General features: G+C 42.3%; 1 protein-coding gene across 2 annotated transcripts in view; it reads right to left on the reverse strand.

The window, feature by feature from the left end:
* STK4 (serine/threonine kinase 4) overlaps window positions 1–14,061 on the reverse strand; it is an 89,296-nt gene that overhangs the window by 49,714 nt on the left and 25,521 nt on the right. For both annotated transcript variants that reach the window (XM_030309525.1, XM_030309526.1), the window contains 4 exons: window positions 13,693–13,860; window positions 12,153–12,290; window positions 9,610–9,738; window positions 8,538–8,724 (listed from right to left, as the gene is read on the reverse strand). In XM_030309525.1, coding sequence (XP_030165385.1) covers window positions 8,538–8,724; window positions 9,610–9,738; window positions 12,153–12,290; window positions 13,693–13,860 — 622 coding nt within the window. The remainder of the gene's footprint in view (window positions 1–8,537; window positions 8,725–9,609; window positions 9,739–12,152; window positions 12,291–13,692; window positions 13,861–14,061) is intronic.

Here is a 14,061-nt window from a genome sequence, read left to right on the forward strand (position 1 = left end):
GATGGGAATGCCATTCTAACTCATAACCTGTTACAGAGCTCCCTCTGCTGGCCCCGAGAAAGCACAACAATCCTGACACTGACCTAGAACCTCTCCAGTCACTTCAGATATAGGGGGTGGGGCAAATAAAGTTCTTCCATAGCCCTTATCAAAAAAACAAAACAACAACAACAAAAAACCCACACTTATGTAGACAAATAGAAGAAACCTTCCAAAATCCCCAAACTGATATTTTATCCAGACATAGTTTTCCAAGCAGTGCAGGCAATGGTTTCCCTCCTCGGTTCTTACAGATGCTCCTAAGGTCTAAGGCAACCAGGTCTCCCCTCACTCTGACCCCCTCCCTCCAGCTGCAACCGGATTCTTTACTCTAGACTGAGACATACGCAGCCAAAACATACTCCCTTAGACGGAGATACCATTAAACCTATCGTCGGAGGCTGACCCCCTTTGACAACCATCTGCCCTTCACTTCTGGAACTCTGGGAAAACATATAGAGTAGCTAGTTACTTGAACAACCAGCAAGGAGAGGTATATTACTGCGGGCTGAGGCTTACCAACATATGATCTGTAACATGAGCCTTGGTCCTGTCCCTCAACAACTAATAAAAAAGGCTCTGCGGAACAGGAATATAATATAATAAGCTTTGAAATCAAACATACCTAGTTTCAAGCCTTGGCACTTCTATTACTCACGATGTGATCATGAGCAAGCTACTTAATCGCTTTGCAATTCCATTTCTGCTGCGACAAAATGGGGGGTGGCTGTATTTACCACACAGCATGGGAGCAATGACTAGTATGTCAAATGTTTACAAAGGATTAAGCACAATGCCTGACATAGAAAATGCCTAATCATTAATGATTATTATTAACAGTTATAATGTCTAACCTCCTGAGTATAATAAAGAAATAACTTATATAATAAATAATTGGTCCTAAAAAAAAATAGATTATCTCTGGAATCTCCTCAGAAGCCAGCGCTAGTCTTCATCATGAATTTTCATGAATCTTATATTAGGTCTAATGCCCATTAATGTAAGGGGATGCTTCCAAAACAAATTGAAGTTCAGGAGAACAAAAGGAGCACAGACTCCGGACTTGAGATTCCCAGCTCTAGCACTTACTAGCCAGGTGACCAGGAGCAAGGAACAACCTCTCCCAAGTTTTCCCTGGTAGAGAAAGTATAGACATACCATCACTATAGACAGGTCAAGATGACTGAATGAACGGAAGCACTAGAGGGCCCCCCTCCTGCTCTAAACACAAAAATTCAAGACCTAACAAAACAAAAACACCGTAGTGCTCAAAACTAGAACAGGAAACTTCGCAGATGCCAAAAGCAACAGAGGAACCCACAGCACTGAGGTGAGTGGCCCACCGGGAAAACCAAACCAGAGGGACTAGTTTTTAGGCTGATGTGGGAACAGGAACCGAGATAAGACGGGAGTCAAGATACATCTATAAAAAGGCAGCTAGAACTCCATTCCCAGTACAAAGATGAAGCCAGGACAAACTCTACCCACAAGCACAAGGACATGGCTTAGGAATGTAATAAGGGGTGGAAAGAGTCAACTTCCAGAAATGTAATTCCCTTGGCTGTCCCACAAGCACACTACAGTAATGATTAATATCTAAAAACTACACTGGAAGAAAATACCCCTTAGGGACCCACAAGGATACCTATGCAACCCCAGAAACATAAGAGACCTCCAAAGAAGATACTTCCCACTAAAGCTCACAACAAAAATTACAAAATACAAAAAGAAATCTAACAACATGAGAGATGGCAGACACAAACAGCAGAGATCAGACCCAAAGGGACACCTGGGTGGCTCTCAGTTGGTTAAGTATCTGACTCTTGATTTTGACTCAGGTCATGATCCCACGTCTCTTGAGTTTGAGCCCCACATCGGGCTCTAGGATGACAGTGGTAAGCCTGCCTGGGATTCTCTCGCTCACTCTCTCTCAGCTACTCCCCCCCCCCCACACACACACCTCTCTCTCTCTCTCTCTCTCTCAAAATAAATAAATCAACTTATAAAAAAAAGGGGGGGTGGGGCACCTGGGTGGCTCAGTTGGTTGAACGTCCGACTTCGGCTCAGGTCATGATCTCGCGGTCTGTGCGAGCCCCTCGTCGGGCTCTGTGCTGACAGCTCAGAGCCTGGAGCCTGCTTCGGACTCTGTGTCTCCCTCTCTCTCTGCCCCTCTCCCGCTCATGCTCTGTCTCTCTCTCTCTCTCTCTAAAATAAATAAACATTTTTTTTTAAATTAAAAAAAAGGGGGGGTGCCTGGGTGGTTCAGTCAGGTAAGCATCCTTACTTCAGCTCAGGTCTTGATCTCACAGTTCATGGGTTCGAGCCCTGCGTCCAGCTCTGTGCTGACAGCTCAGAGCCTGGAGCCTGCTTCTGATTCTGTGCCTCGCTCTCTCTCTGCCCCTCCTCTGTTTGCATGAACACGTGCGCTCTCTCTCAAAAATAAACAAACATTAAAACAAAAAAAAAAACAAAAAAACAAATCAGACCCAAGGAGTTCAAGATAATAGACTGATCTAAAAAAAAACCTTAAAATAATGACATTTATAATATTCAAACAGATAAAGGAAGAACATTTGCTAAGACAAGACTGGATATCACAAAAGAAAAAAAAACAGATTTAAAGATAACTAATTAAAACTTTTAGGAAGCAAAAAAAGTAGTCACAGAAATAAATTCAATGTCTGGGTCAAACAGTTGATTACATATGGCTAAAAAAAGAATGAAAGAAGATAAATTTAGAGAAAACACCCAAAAGTAGCACAGAGACTTAAAACATGGGAAATAGGGAAATAAAAAGGAGAAATGAATATAAGTGAAGAAACCAAGGGTCCTGACAGCTGCTATTATTCTTGCGGGATGTAAAGTGGTACGACATTTGGAGGACGATATACCAGCGTCACAATATGACAAATATACATGAAATAATTCAAATACTTCTGAAAACTCCTAGGAAATACTAAAAAGGAGGCACATTTATACATAAGATGTTCCCTACAGAGTTATTCATAATGGTGAAAAATTAGGAACAACCAAAATGTCCAGCACCAGGTAAATGATTAAAATACACTGGTAAGTGTGATAAATATAATAAAGGGCTATGCAGCAACATGGAACATGCATATACTTACTAAGTGGAAAATAATCAGAAAACAGTATCTAAGCAAATTAGGGGTGCCTGGGTGGCTTAGTCAGTTAAGTGTCCAATTCTTGATTTCAGCTCAAGTCATGTTCTCACAGTTTTGGGGTTCTGGAGTTCAAGCTCCAAGAAGGGCTCAACACTGACAACATAGAGCCTGCTCGGTATTCTCTCTCTCCCTATGTCCCTCTCCTGCTCTCAGGCAGGCATGCACGCTCTCTCTCTCTCTCTCAAAATAAATAACCATAACAAAAGAATATCAGGGCGCCTGGGTGGCTCAGTTGGCTAAGCATCCTACTTCAGCTCAGGTCATGATCTGCATCGGGCTCTGTGCTGACAGCTCACAGCCTGGAGCCTGCTTCGGATTCTGTGTCTCCCTCTCTCTCTGCCCCTCCCCCCACTCGCTCTCTGTCTCTCTGTCTCTCTCTCTCTCTCTCAAAAAAATTAAAAAAAAAAACAAACCTAGGCAAATTATTACTGTACAGGAACCATACTAGCACACAGTCAAAAACAGGCATTCTTTGGTTGAGTGAAAGGGTGAACTACTTTCTTTTTTAACAGTGCATTAAGGGGCGCTTGGGTGGCTTAGCTGGTTAGGCGACTGACTCTTGGTTTTGGCTCAGGTCATGATCTCACAGTTCTTGGGATCAAGCCCCGAGGCAGGCTCTGTGCTGACAGTGCGGAACCTGATTGGGATTCTCTCTCTCCCTCTCTCTCTACACCCTCCCGTGCTTATGGACGCTGCTCTCTCTCTCTCTCAAAATACGTCATTTTAAAACACTGTGTTAGGGGCGCCTGGGTGGCGCAGTCGGTTAAGCGTCCGACTTCAGCCAGGTCACGATCTCACGGTCCGTGGGTTCGAGCCCCGCGTCGGGCTCTGGGCTGATGGCCCAGAGCCTGGAGCCTGTTTCCGATTCTGTGTCTCCCTCTCTCTCTGCCCCTCCCCCGTTCATGCTCTGTCTCGCTCTGTCCCAAAAATAAATAAAAAACGTTGAAAAAAAAAATTAAAAAAAAAATAAATAAATAAAACACTGTGTTAATATTGCCATAATACTGTTGGTATAATAATTTTTAATATGGTAATGGAGAACAGAAGCAAATGAAATATCTAACTTTTCTAAGACAACAAATAAACTTTTTAAAAAATCTGTAAAATACAGTCAATTGTCAAAAAGTGTATCAAAAAATTCAGTAAAGTTTCTGACCTGGATGTCCTACACAAACTGTGTGCAAGTCTTCTAATTTTCTTGTTACAATTTCTTTAAAATTAGAAACTAAAATTAGATTCTATGAAACTAATGCAAACCATTATGGAGATATGTCATTTTTTGTTAGGTTTATCGAGGGTAACAATTATAATTTTAATTTTTAAGGATTAAACTTTTCACAGAAGTTCAAAAAAGCAGTAAATGAAAGCCTATTTGTGAAAACAGATTTTAACTTCTAGCAACTTCAGTTCTATATTAGTCTTGAATTATAAAAGTTTTATAAATGCTTGGACTATTTGAGCTGTAAGAGACAAGGAAAGTAATAAGCTTATAATTCTTGAGTTTTACCCATTACGGTACAGAGGCCCATACAAGGAATGTGACTTCTCCAAAACAACACAGACAGCTTCTGAGCCAAGCTTGGTCAGATAGCCTCCTTTAAATGTTTAAAACTAATTCTGAAGAAATGGTATGATGTCTTAGATCTGCTTTAAATTAATTCAGTTCATTTTGAGGGGCTGAAATATGATGGGCAGTGAGCCAATCATTTTTGAAACCGTATGACAAGTCCACTGGGGTCATGATAGTATTCTGTGCAATTATGTTTTAATTTCCCATAATGAAAAGTTTAAGTAACTCCTAGAAACATAAGTGGTAAAGATTTCAAAGTAAGTGGCAAATCTGTCAAACTTGTGGCCCCAAAACTGAATTATAAGACCTGAAGTAGATGATTGATGAACTGAGTTTATTTAACGTCACTTGGCTATGACCACCGAGGTTTTTAAACAGTTTTTCATGACTCTAATATAAGATGCATGTTTCTGATTAGACACACTAAACTATCCAAGCTCAGAAACTGAACAAACAACCCACTGAATTAATTAGCACTTAAAATACATTTGGAAAATCACATTTGGAATAAAATTAATTCTTTAAATAAAAAAAGAGGCAGATTTTCCATAACATGTGCATGCACAGCACATGTTAATGGGCCAGCCAAGTTTACTACACAGTGATTATAACCATCTGTATAATGAAAGCCCTTAAAACAAGTAGAAGCACTCAGAATCCATGGAAAGACCTAGAGGTCAGCAGCTACAAAACAAACCTAACAAATCACACTGGCTACTTAAAAATTTAGGAAGAAAAACTAAATGTAGTATATAACATTCACATGATAATTTATGTAACACCAAACACATATCTAAGAATGTATCTAGGACAGGATACTCCAACATGGAGTTTAAGGGATAAAACATACCTAAGAACACTAAATGAAATCAGAATTAAAAGGGACTAGTAGGCCGACAATGTTTTTATAAACTATTGTAAACAACCATTTTTAAGGCCATCAGAAGTAAGAGGGGGAAAAAAAAAAAATTCTTAAGACAATCCAGAGACAAAACCCTAATTTACCAGACACACTATCCCAGCAGTATTTCTGGTGGGATTTCTTTACGATAGTAACTTTAGAAAATAATTTGGAAAATAAATAAAATTTAAAACAGATATAATCCTCTTACCAATAATAACCACTTTTAATATCTGATTTATTTACCTCCAGCCTTTTGTTTTTTCAGTCTTTTTTCTATATACACATTAATGTATGTTATCTTTTTACTTTGTAAAACTGGAGTCATGTTATAATTTTGCTTCCTTCTTTTTAAAAAGATTTTTTTTAAGTTTATTTATTTATTGTGAGAGAGAGAGCCATGGAGGGGCAGAGAGAGAGGGAGAAAGAGAATCCCAAGCAGGCTCCAGGCTGTCAGTGCAGAGCCCAACGTGGGGCTCGAGCTCACAAAACTATGAGATCATGACCTGAACTGAAATCAAGAGTTGGTCGCTTAACTGACTGAGACATCCAGGCACCCCTCCTTCTCTTTTTCACTTAACAACATATCATAAGTATTTCCTTAGCTCACTAAGTATTCCTCAAACACAGGATTTTTAATGTTTTTATATTGTATAGTAGTCCCTCTTACAGATGTATCATAATTTATTTGACCAATAATCTGCTGCTAAACATTTAATCCAGATTTTTTGTTTTACAATTCTAAGTAACATGTTTGGGAAAACTCTTGCATATAATTTGTCTACATCTTCGATTATTTTCTTGGACCTGATTCCTAGAAGTGGAATGTGCTGAGTTAAAGGTTTGAACTTTTTAAACCCTTGATATGCATACTACATTCCAGGAAAGTTATACCAATTAACACATCCATCAACAATATTACTACTTTTCACCACCTGTATACTTCTGACCAGAATCCAAACACAGATAATAAGCCTCGGCCCCAAAACAGAAAAAAGAAAACCTTTCCCTTCGTAAACAAAGGCTGGATTATAAATACACAGACCTGAGACACTGAAAGCAGAGGGGGCTGCCTGGGACCCACGGCCCCAGAACTGCTGGCTCCAGTCCCGATGAACCAGCCAACCAGCCGCAGCTCCCCTGCACTGACCTACCCCTCTCTCGCCTCAGGGCCTCTGTGTATGCTGCTCCCTCTGCTGGAACACCTCCACCCACCCTTTTCACAGCCCAGATTAAATAAAATACTCCTCCACTCTGTTTCGACAAGCCCCTGGGTTACCTCTACTTTAGAAATTATTTCATACACTGAATTGTAATTAATGGTCCATCTCCCACACTAAACCATGATTTCCTTTGGGGCAAGGACTGTTTCTTCATTTCCTGCTGTGTCCTCAGCACCCAGCTGAGGACCTGGGATCCAGCACGGAAGAAAAATTCACTGAATGAATTAATCATGAAGCAGAGGGTCTAGAGCAGGAGTTAGAGAACTTTTGCTGTCTGTAAAGAACCAGAGAGCAAACATTTCAGGCTCTGGGGGCCAGATGGCCTCTGTCACAACTGCTCGCTCCGCCTCTATAGTGCAAAGCAGTCACAGACAATATGTAAACGAATGGCCATGGCCATGTTCCAATAAAACTTTATTGCCAAAACCAGGTGGTAGGCCAGATTTGGCCCATGAACCATAGTTTGCTGCTCCCTGGTTTAAAGGAAGGACCTTTAAACTTTAAAAAGGAAAGGGGGGAAGAAAGATGATGAAAAGATTATAAAGCCTTAATGCTTTAAACCTATGCAAAGTTCATGGGGTGCCTGACTGGCTCAGTCAGTGGAGCATCTGACTCTTGATCTCAGCGTCATGAGTTCGAGTGCCACACTGGATGTAGAGATTTTTAAGAATAAAATCTTTAGGGGTGCCTGGGTGGCTCAGTCAGTGGGCGACCAACTCCAGCTCAGATCACGATGTCACGGGTTGTGAGTTTGAGCCGCGTCGGGCTCTGTGCTGACAGCTCAGAGCGTGGTGCCTGCGTCGGATTCTGTGTCTCCCTCCCTCTCGGCCCCTTCCCTGCTTGTGCTCTCTCTCTCTCTCTCTCTCTCAAAAATAAATAAATATATTTTTTAAAATAAATAAATAAAATAAAACCTTTAAAAAATTAACTAATTAGAAAACAAATAAATAAACTTGTGCAAAGTGCAGGCTAAAAAGTGCATACAGAATTCAATTAGTACTGTTTGTACTCACAAATTCCTCTCCTCTGTGAGCTGGTCTGTGATGCACAGAGTAAGGGAAGGGAAACAAGTGAGGAGGAGGGGAGAGGACAGCACTCCGAGATGAGAGCAGAAAATGTGTGTCAGGCCTCAGTCACAGGCAAAAAAGTATGAGCAGGATAAGAAGTGAAGCAGAGGTGGGTTTCAACTAGAAGGAATTTGACAGGACTTTCACAGTTGTACAGTCATCCTGACTAAGTATTGACTGAGTATCGGTAAACCTGGGTTAAATGCACAGAAAATAGAAAATACACTGAAGCTATGTTAAATAGCTCAGAATCTCATTACACTTTGATTATGCATCAAAACAATTGTGTGCTTGCCTCCACGGATCAAGGAAAAAGGAGAAAATGACAACATTCGATGAGAAAAGGGCCATTCAGGTTTGAAAGAAAGTCCCTCCTCGTTGCTGACGTTTTCTTGCCTCTGACACCGCAGGCCAGCTGTCCCCTTTCTCTTCCCCCACTCCCGCACCACCAGAAAGTGACTCGAGCTGAGCCCATGTGGACCAGGAGAGCCCATTTTCTCTGGAATGTGTAGGGTACGTCCAAGAAGGGAGTATATTTAACCAGAGCCTTACTTTTCATAGTCCCTTCCTCTTCCTCATCCTCTGTGTTGATCACCATGGTGCCCAGCTGTGACGGCAACGTGTCCCCATGCTCGATCATAGTGCTGGCTCCATCGGTCACTGTGCTGGCCACCCGGACGGTGCCCATCTCATCACCTGCTGCTCGAACCATCGTGCCAGAGTCCATCTCATCCTCTTCCTGGAGGAGGACAAAACCTCAAATTGGGCTAACTGGATCAAAAGACTGAATCCTTCGAATTACTATTACTCATCTCAACGCAAGCATTTCTGGATCTGATGCTGACTGGAGTTCTAGACCAACACCTTGTAGAGCAGAGAGCACTCTTATTTAACCAAAGAGAAACTTAAAGTCAGCCACGCGAGACAGCATATCGAACCAGGAGGGCCCTCATGGGGCGCCTGGGTGGCTCAGTTGGCTAAGCATCCGGCTTCGGCTCAGGTCATGACCTCATAGTTCATGAGTTCGAGCCCCACGTGGGGCTCTGTGCTGACAGCTCAGAGCCTGGAGCCTGCTTGGGATTCTGTCTCTCTGCCCCTCCCCCGACTCACACTCTGTCTCTGCTTCTCTTTCTCAAACATAAGCATTTAAAAAAATTTTTTAAATTTAAAAAAAAAGGAGGACCCTCTTCTCTCACCCCTTCCTCCCTCCTTCTTAAGGGTTTTACAACATAACCTAAGGAGCTGGGGTGCACACCCTTGGAATCTCAGGCTTGGGAGGGAGTCTCTGAGGATAAAATCTGCATATTTAGTATAGATCTTTGATTCTCCAAAAGGGCACAAAAGACCAAGTCTCCGACCTAAGCATTCCCTTTCCCGAATAAAAAGTCAAATTCAGTAAATGCTGTGGGGGCAAAAGTAAAATTTGAAAATGTCTTAGGAAGCACCGCGAGAAGAACAAGCACAGACAGAGCAAGTCCTTCGCAGGGTCAGGCCAGGGCACAATCAGCCAAGCGGCGTCTCCAGCCCCAGGCTGATCTGGTATCTCCTACTCGTCCCACTGGACCCGGCAATCGCGAAATAACACGCATTAATGCCTGAGGCCCACGGCATGCCTGCCACTCACTGAATTGTCCTCATCGTCCTGGTCCACCTCCCGCTGCTGGGCTTCCTGGCGTTTCAGCTTCACATCCATGGCCTCGTTAATTAAGTCCCGCAGTATCGACACTCCTTTGGCACTCTTGACAAACGGGTGCTGAAAGCACAAAAGGAGACAGTTTATACGGCACCCGTGCCCAAACGGTGCCTGGCACCCCGTAGGCACTCGATCACATTTGCTGAATCGATGAATCTAATCTTTCTCTTTATGGTAACATAACAGCCGTGAAATCACACTCACTTTATAACTGTGACCAGGGTTTCAGGCTTTGCTGTCTTTTTCAGCCTGGCTACAAAGTCTCCGCTCTCTCTGCCAAACCTAGATATTCTCAGTGGGGTGGTACTGCCCCCTAGAGGAAGTTTTATAAACGTGTCGGGAGCTTGTAGTTGGTGTTTGAACACCAATGGCACATGAGGGGAAGGAGGGACACCAGCAATCCTTCAAAGCGAGGAACAGTCCTGCACAGCAACAAACTGTGGCACATTCTGCATGTCTTTCAAACGTCTTAGAGTATATATGCACTTTAGTAAATAATACTGACAAATTTTTTTCAAGAGATAAGCAAAAAAGTCCAGAGATGATGTTGGAGGGGGCTTAAATGTCATAAAGACATTGTTTAAATATTACTGGATAATTTACTCATCCTGCTTATTCTCTCTACACAATGCACTATATAATATTTTCAACTACATATTTAGGTAAAAAGGGATTTTAGGGCAAAAGTGTGGTTACTGCAGAAAAACACTAAAACAGGTCACAAATATGGAACAGGTGTAGGCCCAAATACCAATCAGCACAGACACCTGAAACCCAGGGATATTGTGGAATTTCATTTATACAAGCTGCTTCAATTTTTTAGCGTTTATACTACCTTTTTTGTTATTTGTGTTTACAGAACATTAGGAAATGAGGCTATGAAAGTTACATGTGGAAATTCTCTTTGGGGGGTTGCCTGTTGTCTCCCCAACTCATTGTGACACTGTCCCCATCTTTCTTTTTATAACCCATTCTCTATTCCCCAGCACCCATCAGAGGAGATGGTCTCTAAGGTCTTTGTAAGAACTTTGTAAGTGCATCTCAGCCTGTGACGGGTTGCAAAAGAGATTTCTTTTCCATAAAACTTCATCAGTACCCCATCCCGGCAGGAAAGAACTTGCCAATGCTTAGAACTAAGGTCCAGCTGATTTGCAAGAATATCATATTTCCTTGTTCTCTCCACTGGGAATATCTATAAGATCATTTCCCTCCTCTTAGCATATACAAATAAGCCTGGTCTGTTATTATTTAACATCACTTTTATGGTAGTGTCCACCCATTCATTTTCCTGGAGTGCCTGAACGGAACGGTTACCATTCTTAAATCTAAGCTCACTTATGGTGCTAGATACAGGTATTCAACTGCTGCATTGTGTCTGCAAGTTGGGTCAAACTGGAGCCTCTTTTTATACTGCCATACATTTTATGAATTATTACCTTTATATCTCTCCATTATATCATACACCTTATACTAATCCTTTTTAAATTATGGGAATAAACAGATTGTATTATCTACAAATTTCATTCCAGAAGAGTAGTGAGAGTACTAAAAATACACATATTCGTTATAAAGAGGGGGCACTGGGTCTGCCACGGCTGAAAACCACTGGCCCAGCCCAATAATAACCACAGACATTTGTCACCTCCACGTCATTCTACCTTTAACACATGTGAAACTTCGTTCAAAGTTACACATATCACTTAATCTTCACAAGGAAGGTGAGGTAGGTAGGAGGCAGGTAATTAGTCTCCACTCATAGATAAGAAAACTAAAGCAACAGAGAGGGCTCGTCACTTGCCCATGGTCATAAAGCTAGTAAACAGGGAGCCAGGATTCAAACCTGGACAGTCTGACACCTGAATTCAACCTCCTCAGCACCGAGCAGACTGCCTGCAAACCCCACCCGTCCTGCAAGGCCCACGCACCGAGGCGACCCGCTCCAGGGAAGCAGTTCCAGTACCTCCAGCCCAAAGTCACCTCCTCCTGTCATGAGCTACAAGAGGACCTACCATTAATCTCAGGTCCTTGTCAGAACTGGGTAGACTTGCAGGCACTTGAGCTTTGGAACTAAGAAGGCCCAGGTTTTAGTCTCGGCTCGGCTGTTCCCCAGCTGAGTGCCTCTAAATGAGCTAATCTCTCTAAGCTTCCATTCTTTCCCCAGAAAACTGAAATAATACCTTCCCCTCACAGGGGATGTGTGATGATTAAAGGGCACAACATGTGCAAAGCACTCAGCACAATGGCAGTGCTCACTCTCAGTTCCCATCCCTGACCCCACAGAGCCCTCCATTTTCTGGTATTATTATCTTGTTCCATGATTTAACATTCTTTTCTACCCAGTTAGAGTCAAAGCTCCTTAGAAGGCAGGGAATGTCTTCTACTTCTTTACCATCTCCACGCAGGTGGGTTAGCAGCACCTTTTGGCCAGCAGGAGAGTGGAACAGAGGGAGGCAGCATCGCAGGGAGCATCATACCTGTAGGAGTTGAGTGGCTGTGGCTCTCTGCTCAGGGCTCTTTACAAGACACTGCTTCACGAAATCCATGAAGTTATCGGACCACAGTTCTGGCTTTCGAAATGTAGGAGGGGGGTTGGTGGGAATCATGAAGATTGCCTAGGTTAAAAAAAATTGTTTTTGGTAAAATAAAAGTGATGTACTAATTAAAATATGACTAGAGATACATTTAAAGTTTGAAACATTTTCCTCTTCTCCATTGATAAGCCCAACCAAATCCCAGCTGAAGTCTAAGTGTCTCAAAGGAGGAAGTATGACAATTAGAGAAGTTAATATAGCTCTCTCTCCCTCTCCCTCTTTCATATGTATTCCTGTCTCCTCAACCTCCAATATCCAGCAAGCTTTTTGGAGTTTTGTTAACCACTGTATACTGCCTTTCAAAATAAAAAGGCAAGACCTGAGAGCATTTTTACATTTTACAAACTGTTAAGTCTTTTAATAGAAGTACTAAGAAGCGGGAGAGCTGAGTTGGGATGTATGGTGAGAGGACTATGGAACCCCTGAGGAAGGCAGGATCAAGGCCTTTTTTTTTTTTTTTTAAGTTTTTAAATGTTTATTTTGAGAGAGAGAGAGAGACAGAGCACAAGTGGGAGAGGGGCAGAGAGAAGGGGAGACACAGAATCTGAAGCAGGCTCCAGGCTCCCAGCTGTCAGCACAGAGCCCAACGTGGGGCTCGAACTCACCACTGTGAGATCACGACCTGAGCTGAAGTTGGACACTTAACCCACTGAGCCACCCAGGCGCCCCAGGCATGATCAAGGCCTCTTAACAGTGCTGTGATGAGGGGCCTGGCTGGGAATTGCCTGCAAACCCCTGAGGGTGTCACACTGATAGTTTCGGTGAAGACTGCACCGATGGGCCCTTACTACTCTAGAAGCCCATGGAAGCTGCAAAGGACAGAGCCTCTGATGAGGAGAGTCTGGGGATCTCCAAACCACAACTTACACATATAAATACCTCTGAGGCTCAGGCAGGAAAAAGACAACAAATCAATCAGGCTGGGTGCTAGGGACATGACATCAAAAAAATAGTTTGCTTTCCTCTTAATATTACTATGAGAAAAACAGAGAAAACACTGTGATAAGGGACAAAGGATACTTGGTGACTAGGGAATCATGGAGACTGATAAAGTAGAAAGCCCATGCCCTGTATAAATGAGGGGACCACCACTCAGTTCCAGTTAATGTTATGTTAAAATGTGAGCAACTAAACTATTAAAAAATATACATTGCATTTCTGTGACCTACGTCCTGCCAGACAGCTATCAATACACAACCTCTGGTATGGAGGGGATGGATCACACTTGAACTGATTAGTGACTTGAACTGATTAGTGACTTGAACTGATTAGTGACTTGAACTGATTAGTGGAGTCTAGACTGCCACTTATCAATTATATACAATTAATTCATTTACTGTTTGGTACCTAATCAAGTAAGCCATTTAACTTTCTAATGACGACCAGTAGCTAACCACCCTACTGGTTTTGTCCATTTCCTTACCCTCATTGGATGGATGTCAGCATATGGGGGCTTTCCCTCAGCCATTTCTATAGCCGTTATTCCCAATGACCAGATGTCTGCCACACAGTTGTATCCAATTTCTTGAATCACTTCTGGAGCCATCCAAAATGGTGTTCCTATCACTGTATTTCGTTTGGCCATCGTATCCTAAAACAGAAAAGAATAGAGATCAACACTAAGCATTAAAACTACTGAGAGAAAAAGAGACTTTTCCAACAAGAAATGTCTTATACTTGGAATACATATAAAAACCATACTCAAGGCATGATTGGGCAAGTCACAAAAGAAATTCAAATGAGTTGGAAACATAAAAGATTCTCAATTATTAAAACACACACACAGGGGCGC

Source organism: Lynx canadensis, chromosome A3, assembly GCF_007474595.2.
Source record: "Lynx canadensis isolate LIC74 chromosome A3, mLynCan4.pri.v2, whole genome shotgun sequence".
NCBI classification, from domain to species: domain Eukaryota; kingdom Metazoa; phylum Chordata; class Mammalia; order Carnivora; family Felidae; genus Lynx; species Lynx canadensis.